Source organism: Octopus bimaculoides, chromosome 16 (assembly GCF_001194135.2).
Source record: "Octopus bimaculoides isolate UCB-OBI-ISO-001 chromosome 16, ASM119413v2, whole genome shotgun sequence".
NCBI classification, from domain to species: Eukaryota; Metazoa; Mollusca; class Cephalopoda; order Octopoda; family Octopodidae; genus Octopus; species Octopus bimaculoides.
Genome location: NC_068996.1, coordinates 46,739,301 through 46,750,973, shown reverse-complemented (window position 1 = coordinate 46,750,973; position 11,673 = coordinate 46,739,301). Strand labels below are relative to the sequence as shown.

Sequence of the window (11,673 nt, the reverse complement as noted above, 5' to 3'; positions counted from 1 at the left end):
GGGAGAGAGAGAGGTAGAGAGACGGGGAGGGGGAGAGGGGGGAGTGAGAGAGGAAGAGAAAGAAGGCGAGAGAGAGAAAGAAAGATAGAGGGAGAGAAAGAAAGAGGGAGGGAGAGAAAGAGGGAGAGAGACAGGCAGAGAAGTCATCTTCGCCTTCAGAGTTGATAAAATAAGTACAAGTTGCATATTGGAGGAATGGCTGGGCTGATGCAAGAACCAAGCCTTCCACTCCCAAAATTTCATGGAGTAGTTGAAAATGCACAAAGAACATATTAAGATCTACAGAAATATCAACAATATACACATACATTAATCCCTTGACTATCATGCGTGTTATGTTCCAAAACCCCACCGTGATAGGTGAAAATCAGCAAAATAGAAACAGTATTGTACAGTTTTTATTTATTATTTCTATGATTTATATATATTTTATTATAAATGCAAAACACCAGAGGAATCGACTTGAGCTTAAATAATAAACCGCATCAGGTGAACCGCAAAATGGTGAGGGGTTGCTGTGCATATGCGCGCGCGTGCGTGCGTGCGTGCGTGCGTGCGTGTGTGTGTGTGTGTGTGTGCATGAGGGGTTGGTGAAAAGTTCCTGGCTTTGGGTAAAAGAAAATACATGAGGATCAGTTAATTATGATTTTATTTAACATGTTCCCCTCTCAGATTCACACACTTATTGCAGCGGTCCTTCAATTTTTCTAAGCCCTGTAAAAGAACTCAGAAGGTTGGGCCTCCAACCAGGCCTTTTCTTGATCTACCCTTAATATTCCTGCCAGTTGCCTCAGCTTGAAGAATCCATCTTGTGATTCTTTCCTGGTTGTTGTTCCAGTTGAAACTTACTTGTATTGTATTGGTTGCCATTCCGTTAATCTTTTATCCTTTGATTCATTCTTTGGACTGCAACCATCCTGGGACATTGCCTTAAAGGGTTTTTTTTTTAAAAACTTTTTTCAAGTCTGGTACTTAGTCTAATCATTGTGAAAAAAGACTGATAGAATATGGGTATGTAAACAAACCACTAATGATTGTCAAACACACACACACACCTGTGTGTATGAGAGTTTCTTTCAATTACCATCAAATCCACTCACAGGTTTTGACCAATCCATGGCTATAATAGAAGACACTTGCCCAAGATGCCATGCCACTATGACCCAGCATTGAGGATGTGACAGGTGGAGAAAGGGAGGACTGTTCTAGCATTTGGTAGGAAACCAGTCTTTTAGTTGAGTAAACTGGACTAATGTGACACAAAGTACTTTGCTCAAGAGACAACTTGCCACCTGATACAGAAATTGAACCTACAATTTTGACATGAGCACAACATACATTAAAAAACATAAAAAATATAAAAACATACATACCTTTTTCATAACATCCTTAATGAGTTCATCATAAATTTCGTTTAATCCTATTGATATTTCATTATCTACCAGCCTATTAAGATATTGATTCTGAAAGAGGCTGAGTAATTTAGGGAAAGGAAATCTTTCAGTTTCTTTATTTAATGCACCTTCCATAGATTTCTGGTCTGGTTGTTGACCAGTAACATGACCAAACCGATCAAATAGGTGTTCAATCTCAGCTCTGTCCACCGACAAAGGTAACATGTATTGCCCATTTTCCTCTCTTTCACTTAGAAAATTGAACAGCTTCCAGAGTGTGAAAGCATCGGAAGATTTCAGTTTAGGCTGATCAGGAAATTCCCAGACTTTATTCTTGCAAAGTATCCAACATATTTCTTTGATAGATTCTGCTTTTGGTGTAAAACTTAAATGACTATCAGTAAAAACTTCTGATTTTAGCAGTTTCAAATATTCTTCGAAATTTAATTCTGTGGAACTACATTTGTCCAACTTTTCTTCCGATTTTAAAAATCCTAATTCATTTCCGAGATTATTGGTTAAAACCTGGAAAAAAAAAGAGAAAAGAAAAGAATTTTTAAAAAAAGCATAAAAATGTCCTGAATTGAAAAAAAAACATAGGCGCAGGAGTGGCTGTGTGGTAAGTAGCTTGTTTACCAACCACATGGTTCCGGGTTCAGTCCCACTGCATGGCACCTTGGGCAAGTGTCTACTACTATAGCCTCAGGCCGACCAAAGCCTTGTGAGTGGATTTGATAGATGGAAACTGAAAGAAGCCCGTCGTATATATGTGTATATATATATGTATATATATGTGTATATGTATATATATATATACATATATATGCAAGTAAAAATAAATACAAAAAAAGGGGTTTTGTATGATTGTGTATAGAGGAATATATTTTGTTTAAAAGAGTTCCAACACTGTCTGTTTTTTATATTCCTGCAAAGCGAATGTGGGATATAGAATATGGAATATACAATATATAATATAAAATAAAAATGGATGGTACAATGAAATAAAGTATTGAATGTCTTATTGAATATATGGAATATGTCTTATTGAATAGATGAAATATTAAGTGTTCAATATAAAGGATTAAATATATAAAGGCGAATACGTATTTTCTATACCTTGTGGTATTTCATCATGACAGACTTAAACGGACTGTTTAAGTCTGTCATACCGGCCATGATGAAATACCACAAGGTATAGAAAATACGTATTCGCCTTTATATATTTAATCCTTTATATTGAACACTTAATATTTCATCTATTCAATAAGACATATTCCATATATTCAATAAGGCATTCAATACTTTATTTCATTGTACCATCCATTTTTATTTTATATTATATATTATATTATATATTGTATATTCCATATCCCACATAGGTTTTGCAGGAATATAAATAAAACATAAAAAACAGACAGTGTTGGAACTCTTTTAAACAAAATAATATATATATATATATATGTGTGTGTGTGTGTTTGTGTCTGTCCCCCACCATCAACGCTTGACAACCGATGCTGGTGAGTTTACGTCCTCATAACTTAGCGGTTCGGCAAAAAGAGACCGATAGAATAAGTACTAGGCTTCCAAAGAATAAGTCCTGGGGTTGATTTGCTCGATTAAAAGGCGGTGTTCCAGCATGGCCACAGTCAAATGACTGAAACAAGTAAAAGAGTAAAAGAGAGTAAAAGAGTATCTATTTTAAATCCTTACAGATTTTAAAACAAAGAAGCAGACAATGATACATTAAAGCCAGAAAAAATGTTAGCATGCTGGACAAGATGCTAAGCAGCATATTGTCTGTCTTAACCTCAGCAGAATTTGAACCCTGGATGTAAACTTTGCCTTCCATTCTTTCAGAGTTGATGAAATAAGCACCAGTTGCATACTGGAGGCAGGGTTGGGTTGGTTCAATAAACTTAGCCCTCCACTCCCAAAATTCCATGTCGTTTGCCAATTCCAGAAAGGATTATGATATCATCATTTAATGATAGATGCTAATTTTCAACCATCATATGGTGTCAAGACAAGGGTATACACACAAACAAGCAACAAGTTTCTTTCAGTTATCAATGAAACCTGCTCAGAAAGCTTTGGTTAGCCCAGGATTATAGTAAGGAGATACCTGCCCAAGGTGCAGCAGAGTGGAACTGACTCTCTAACTACATGATTAGGAAGCAAGCTTCTTAATTCCCCAGACATGCTCGAGCACACGTACACACACATGGATTGGACGGTTTGACCAGAGCTGACAAGCTGGGGAGCTGCATTAGGTTCCAGTCTGATTTGTTATGGTTATGGTTTTTACGGCTCGATTCCCGTCCTAACACCAACCACTTTACAGTGTGTGCAGAGTGCTTTTATATGGTGCAGCATGGGTGCTTCTACATGGTACTGCATGGGCGATTTTATGTGGTACTTCCACAAGAGCTTTACAGTCTGGGGAGTTAGGTGGCCAGATGTTAGGAGTGGCGTGGTCACAGAAATTGCTCGACAACCATGACTAGGTTCTCCTGCTTGTGTGGCATGGTGCAGAGTCCTGTTGCCAGATATAGGGTCTTCCAGCAACCACCTTCTTGACACAGTGCAGCACTATCTCCTTCAGGCACTTGATGTAGGCCTGTGTGTTGAGTGTGAGGCTGTGTGGGAAGATGAATGAAGGCATAACGTCGCCATCACTAGTGATCACTCCAAACACCATGATGTTGACTGGATGTTTGCTTTTTATGACCCTTGTTGCATGGTTTGGGAATATGGCAAACCAATACTTGATCTGTGTGTTCACCATCTGATCTTGACAGAAATTTTGTCTTAGAAAAACCAAACAATGTTCGGTTGGAAGGCATGCCACAGTTTGTTTAAAAGTTTCATAGCATGGTTTTTCCTCTTGTCCTTGATGGCTTGGGATAAAAATTGTCCCTTTCTCATCTTGTATGAGGAATACCGAATGTCTTCACGCATTACCTGCCTGATAAGGAACTCAGACACTCCCATGTCCCTGGCGATGGATCTGACTGACTTGGTGAAATCAAGGCTATGACTGACAACAATCCCAACAAATTCAGTTCTTGTCTTATCAGAAGGATCAGAGTGAATTTTCCAAGCTGCCGTACCTCCATAATCACCATTAGACTCATCCAACTCTTTCTGAATCCTCTGCACTGTCCTCAGATTGACACCTGAACACTCTAAAATGTTTGTATTGGAGCTTCCGGTGCAAATGCCAAACAGTACAGCATGTTGTTTACAAATTTCTGGCAGAGTCAATTGCATCATGGTGCTGTTTTTATCACAGATGGTGCCCAACTGACCCTACTACACTGTAGTTGACAAAATCAAAAACAATGTGCATACATGAAATTAAAAATAAAAAATGGCAACAATTTACCTATCACACCCTGTACACGTACACACATACCCAACCCATGCTAGCATGGAAGGCGGATGCTAAACAAGGACACATAGAAACACAATTATACATGTATGTACACATACACTCATTGTTGGTGGTTGGGAATATAGCAGTGGTTCAGTAACACAGCTCTCACACCAAAATCTTGTTTAAATATCTAAAATTTTCACCTGAAGAATGAAAACTGGTTTGAAATTAGATCTGACCTACATTGATTACAAACGGTCCAAAATGTAGATTTATCTATGGAAGATGGCCTGGCCTGTGAGAATGAATACTGAGGCTAGAGTAAGTGGTCAGTTTGTACACAGGTTCAAGCTTCTTCATCAGTAATGGGCAACGTATATACTGGAAAACTTTTTGAATGGTATGCCTAACAAAAAATTATCTTGAATACATTCAGTCATGTAGACCATCTGATAATTATGTCTGATGTGCTCCAGTTCTCAGGAAAATGTTGCCGGTGCTTGTTTTACATGATTGTACTCTAATAATAACAGCCAAATCTCGTTCAAATCACAGTCTTTAACAAAAATGAAAGGACATACTAGATAATATAGAAAAAAAAAAAGAGACTGTATGGTCCTGGCTAGTGTAGAACTAAATAACAATGACAACAGCAGAACCTGTATAAACTAGAATGGGTTTATTTCTTAAATAGGTTCCTGTAAAGTGAGAGCAATCACAAAAGAAGTAACATGACTAGAGTGTTACACTATCAATGGAATTGGTTTCTTTGTCTAAAAGAAAAAAAAATGTAATTCTTACATCCTTTTTATGTTCTAAGTTTTTTCATGTTTTTGATGAAAGATGAAAGATTCCGAATGTAAACAAATTTGTGTCTCACAAAACAATATTCACACATATACACACACAAAAAAAAACAAAACAAATACACATGCATAGCAAACACACATAATGCACACACACACCAAACACATAACACTCACACACCAAACAAAAAAAAAACATGAAATACATAGACACATTCATGGTGCATGTGTGTGTGTGTATGTGTGCATTTGGAAACAATATGATCTAGAGCAGCATTTTTCAAAGTTTGTCATGACCCATTTTAAGTATCTCGTGACCCACAGTCAGAAAAATGCTGATCTAGAGGATCTTTCAGTTTTCTCAAAGATACTTCTCGAATATGTATTGAATCATATCCAGAACACAGCAAAGTGATTAGTGGTAAGAAAGATATCAAACCACAGAATTCAGGGCAAAAAGAATATTACGTACAAGCAATTCTTGAGTGACCAAGGAAAGTAGTAACTATGGATAAGGGGTTCTCAACCATTGGCCAAACTGATTCTTATTTTACTCAGATGGTTCCTCATAACCATTTCAACATTCCTTTTCCTCATTATTTAATATCTATTGTCCATGCTGGTATGGGTTGGATGGTTTGACCAGAGCTAGCTTGCTGAGGAGCTGCACCAGACTCCAGTCTGATTTAGCATGGTTTCTATGGCTGGATGCTTTCATATGGCACTGCATAGGTGCTTTTTATAGCAAGGAGATACCTGCCCAAGCTGCAGCAAAATGGAACTGAACCTCTGACTACATGATTAGGAAGCAAGCTTCTTAATCCCCCAGACATGCTTGAGCACACGCACACAGACACATTTAAAACCACGAGAAGTTACAAAACCAACCAAACCTAAACATACATATGCACACACACAATGTGTGTGTGTGTATACACACTTTTTTTATTTATGGGTTTCAGCCAAGTGTCTGTGGTCATGCTGGAGCACCACCGTGATTTTCTGTCTTTATGCTGTGCTCTCTTCACGTTCCTTGCATGGCTCTTCTCCTCCACCTGATATAGTCCAATCAAGAGTTTTGATGGCACATCTGGTGTATAAGAGAATTTGACATCACTGCCCTAAACTGTGTCTCATTTCGAGCCATTGGTTCGTCTGGTATCGGGCTTCTTTCAGTTTCCATCAACCAAATCCACTCACAAGGCCTTGGTTGGTTGGCCTGAAGCTATAGCAGAAGACACTTGCCTGAGGTACCATGCAGTGGGACTGAAACCAGAACCATGTGGTTGGGAAGCAAGCTTCTTACCACACATCCACACCTGCATGTATATACATGGAGAGTGAGGGAGGGAGAGAGGGAAAGAGGAGAAAAAGGAGGAGAGAGATTATATGTTCACAGAAGCAAGATTTGAAATATTTAATAATCGCACAATTATTTTCCAGGGATACGACAGCATTTTGAAATACGTCAATGTATTAATTCCAGAAATTTCATAATCCTACATGAATCTAGTTACATGTTACATCTATATCATATTTGCAATATTGGTTTATAAAAAACGAAAAAAGTGATAATGATTATAAAGGACGTTGCTGTTGCGTCAACTGAATATTCACAAACAAAGTTTGTTTATAAACAAATGTTTATAGATACAGGATATGCCTATTAACAAACTCTGGCATGTAAAACTATTTTTCAGAAAAATTTGAAATATTCCCAACACTTGCAGCTATGTAAATTCTATGTCTATTTATTATATACAAGGATATTCAAAACAAAATGCTTTGCATGACATGAAAAATACCATAACAATTATTACTTTTGTCTATTATTATTATTATTATTATTACCTTTCCTCTTTGGCTAAACCCTCATCAACTTTTTCAAGTTTCACTTGAAAAGGAAGTTGAGGGTGGAAAGGGAAGTGTTGCCTTGTAACAGGTTTGTTGAAAGGTGGGTGAATGTTGGAAGAAGGGCCAGTGTGAAAGGACCAATTCTGAGTGTGCACCTGTAAACAAAAGGGCTCTTGCCCTGTTGTTCAAGCACCCATGGCTTTTGTGGGTTTTTCCACTAGGTCCTTAAAGCGCCTCCCCTATTGGGAGTTTTAAATTGTTATATATATTGTTTACACATTGTAAAACTCATTGTATCGTCCTGTTTTTGTCTTTTATGTTGTATTTTAATGTAATTTTATGTAAACCCCTGTGGCCAATAAACGAATTATTACCTCCGCCTTAGCAAAGGTAGAGGTATTGTTTTTAGTCATGTTTGTAAGCTGCTGGATGGGTTCGGATGAAACTTTCAGGAATGTTTGGCCTTGTGTCTGGCATAAATTAATTAGATTTTGGGATTGATCTGGTACAGACAAGGATTCTGGATTATTTTTCCTGTCTTTTTACTTAATTTTTGAGAGCGGTCAAGTTCATTTTTAGTATTTTCGTTTTTGAGAACAGTCAAGTTTATTTCAGATATTCTCATTTATAAAAAATTATCTCTGGTTTATCGCTGAGAGGATGTTGGTGTTGCCTTGGCAGAGGTTTGCGCTCTCTGAGTGTTCTTATTATTGAGTGCGAGAGCAACAGATACCATCAAAGTGACACTGGGGTACAAATATACAGAGCCCAATATACCCATCATGACTACCTGTCTGATAAGGGTACACCATGCACATGCATCACAATCATACGTGCACAACATGGTGATCTCATAGAGATAAACAGTGTGTCACCTTGCAGATGGGACCCAGTTAGATTTCTCTTCAGATTGAGTAGCCTATCCCTCTTAAAAGATTCCTGGGTAAGGTTTGTTTAAGGATGATAAATGAAACTACCATATTTCTAGAGGTGAATTATTCAAACCCCAAAGAATTCCTCTCAAAATATGGCTATGATGCTTCCCCACTACTCCTGGTCAGAGATGCTTGTATCATCAGCCACTAAGCGACATGCTCAACTGGTAAGCACATTGGTGGTATTGAGCAGATTATTTGATGTAGCTCATCTTCTGTGTCTTGGAAGGGTCATAAAACCAATAACATATGCACTGGTTCAATATCACTTCTTTAACATTTCGAATTCACATCAAGAATCTTGCAAGCCAAATTCAAAAAGTACATTTCATATATATATATATATATATATATATATATATATATATAACAAGGTTTGATCAATAAGTATCTAGACTGTTGCCATAGTAACAAAGCTAAAGCACGCAGAGTGAAACAGCATGGTACAGATTGACCTTGAACTGCTGTGCATGTGCACTAAGTTTTAATGTTTTGGCTCACTTCTTACACAGTGCTCGGAAGGAAGGCGTGTAGCATGTGATCATCGCATTGACCATGACAGAGAAAGTTGTCATGGTGACACCTGCTCAAAGGTCTACGCGAAGTTGCATAACGTATATGGAGAGGATAGTATGAGCTGCAAACAAGTGTACAAATGGTTCAGACGTTTCCAAGATGGCCGAAAAAATGTCGATATTGACAAACATTCTAGGAGACCCGCAAGCAGCAGTACTAAGAAAAACATCGCAGATGTATGTGCAGCTGTGAGACGAAATCGTCGAATCTCCATCTGTGAGTTATCAGAGGATGTGCAGATTAGTTACGGTTCAGTTCAGTCCATTATCACTGAAGATTTGGGTATGAGATGCATGTCTGCCAAGTTTGGGCCAAAACTGCTTCCAGCTGACCAAAAAGACACCCAGGTTTCAGTTGCACAAAATTTCTTTGATTGTGTTGAGAAAGATGAAAACGCTTTGAAAACTGTGTGTAAACCTCTGAGCAGGTATCGCGAGGCTTTTGGCAAAATTTGATGCAGATTCTCTGCTCAACAACTTCTGTCGTGGTCAATGTGATGATCACACGCTACACACCTTCCTTCCAAGCACTGCAATAAACAGTAGAAGTGAGCTAGAACATTAAAACTTAGTGTGCATGCACAGCAGAGTTCAAGGTAAATTTGTGCCAAGCGACTTCACTCTGCATGCTTTAGCTTCGTTATTATGGCAACGGTCTGGATACTTATTGATCAGACCATATATAATTTCATGCCTGCTTTATTTTGTATGCTTTTATGATCTATATGACCTGTTACCATTCATGCACTCGGTCATTTTTAATCATTATTTCCACCCCACCCACCCAATCTTTATATTCACCTGCTCATCTTCACCCACCCTGTCTTTCTCTTCCCTTTTATGGAATTCCTTTCCGATTAAGTGCTTCTGTAAAATCAAAGGTTCTTTGGTACCCAATCAAAACTTTTATTTGAACCATTTTGCGAGATTACACACACACACACACAAAGAATTTATTACCTTTTGAAAGAATATGGAATTCATTTTGGAATTTGGATCTTGAAGTACCCAATATTTATATTCCAAAAAAGAATTTCATATATATTTTATCTTTTACTTGTTACAATCAGACTACAGCCATGAAATGGCATGACCTTGGGAGAAATTTTAGTCAGCTGTAGTAACCCCAGGACTTTCTATTCTTTTTAAGCCTGTTACTTATTCTATCAGACCCTTTTGCCTAACTACTTAGTTACCAGCACTGGTTGTCAAGTGGTGATGGGGGTGGACAAACACAGATACACATACTTCTCTCAGTTTCCATCTACCAAATCCACTCACAAGGCTTTAGTTGGCCCAATGCTATAGGAGACTTGCCCACGGTGTCACACAGACTGAACTCAGAACCATGTGGCTGAGAAGCAAACTTCTTACCACACAGACATGCTCGAGATTATATATACATATATATGCCAGTGCCACCTGACTGGCTCCCGTGCTGGTGGAACATAAAATGCACCCACTACACTCTCAGAGTAGTTGGTGTTAGGAAGGGCATCCAGCTATAGAAACACTGCCAGATCAGCTTGGAGCCTGGTGTGGCCTCCTGGCTTGCCAGTCCCCCCGTGAAACCAATCAACCCATGCCAGCATGGAAAACAGACGTTAAACAATATTTTTATACATATGTTATATACATACCTACGCATATACACACACATTGTATATTTATTTTGAGAATCTTCATGTAAAATAAGCTACTTGCTATTCATATTTTTATGGTTAATGTGGTTTGGTTCTAGAAAAAATTGCAAATTGGGTTAATAGCTCTGCTTTGTTTCTGGCTTGACTTAGTTTTTGTTTGGTGGCAGGCTGGTTCACTGACAGGCTTACTGTGCCAGTTAGAGTGGAGGAAACTGGTGAGTACAGTTAGTCTCTCACCATTCCCCACTTTACACAGAAGTAACGGTGGATTGTAGATGGTGGATGGTGACAGCAAGTCCCTGACCAAAGGTTGCTTAGTAGCTGATGACTAACCCTTGTAACACAAGCAATAACATTGGCAATTCTTTGATGTGCCAAGTCTAAACAATAACATATACACACTCCTGTGCTTGTATTCAATTTTTGTCTATTTGTTGGTTCCTTCTCAGTTGGTTCACTGTGGTTGCTTCATTCCCACAACAATCATTATCATCAAAGCAACACACATTGAGAAGAGGCAACAGGGAGCCTCTTTATGGTAGCCTGACTTGTTAAAAATAGCAGCCAATATGCCATCAAATCACATCCTACGATCTTCTGCAACATAATTATATATATATATTATATATATACTCTTTTTACTCTTTATACTTTTACTTGTTTCAGTCATTTGACTGTGGCTATGCTGGAGCACCGCCTTTAGTCGAGCAAATCGACCCCAGGACTTATTCTTTGGAAGCCTAGTACTTATTCTATCGGTCCCTGTTGCCGACCCACTAAGTTACGGGGCGTAAACACACCAGCATCGGTTGTCAAACAATGTTGCGGGGACAAACACAGACACACAAACACACACACATACAGATATATCTATACATATATACGGTGGGCTTCTTTCAGTTTCTGTCTACCAAATCCACTCAAGGCTTTGGTCAGCCCGAGGCTATAATAGAATACACTTGCCCAATGTGCCACACAGTGGGAATGAACTCAGAACCATGTGGTTGGTAAGCAAGCTACTTACCACACACACACACATATATATACATCTCCACACACACACACACACACACACACACACACATATACA

At 38.4% G+C, this 11,673-nt stretch overlaps 1 protein-coding gene across 2 annotated transcripts in view; it reads right to left on the bottom strand.

The window, feature by feature from the left end:
* The window catches only part of LOC106880628 (switch-associated protein 70), a 171,453-nt gene that overhangs the window by 83,277 nt on the left and 76,503 nt on the right, over positions 1 to 11,673 (bottom strand). For both annotated transcript variants that reach the window (XM_052973732.1, XM_052973733.1), the window contains exon 2: positions 1,374 to 1,919. In XM_052973732.1, coding sequence (XP_052829692.1) covers positions 1,374 to 1,919 — 546 coding nt within the window. The remainder of the gene's footprint in view (positions 1 to 1,373; positions 1,920 to 11,673) is intronic.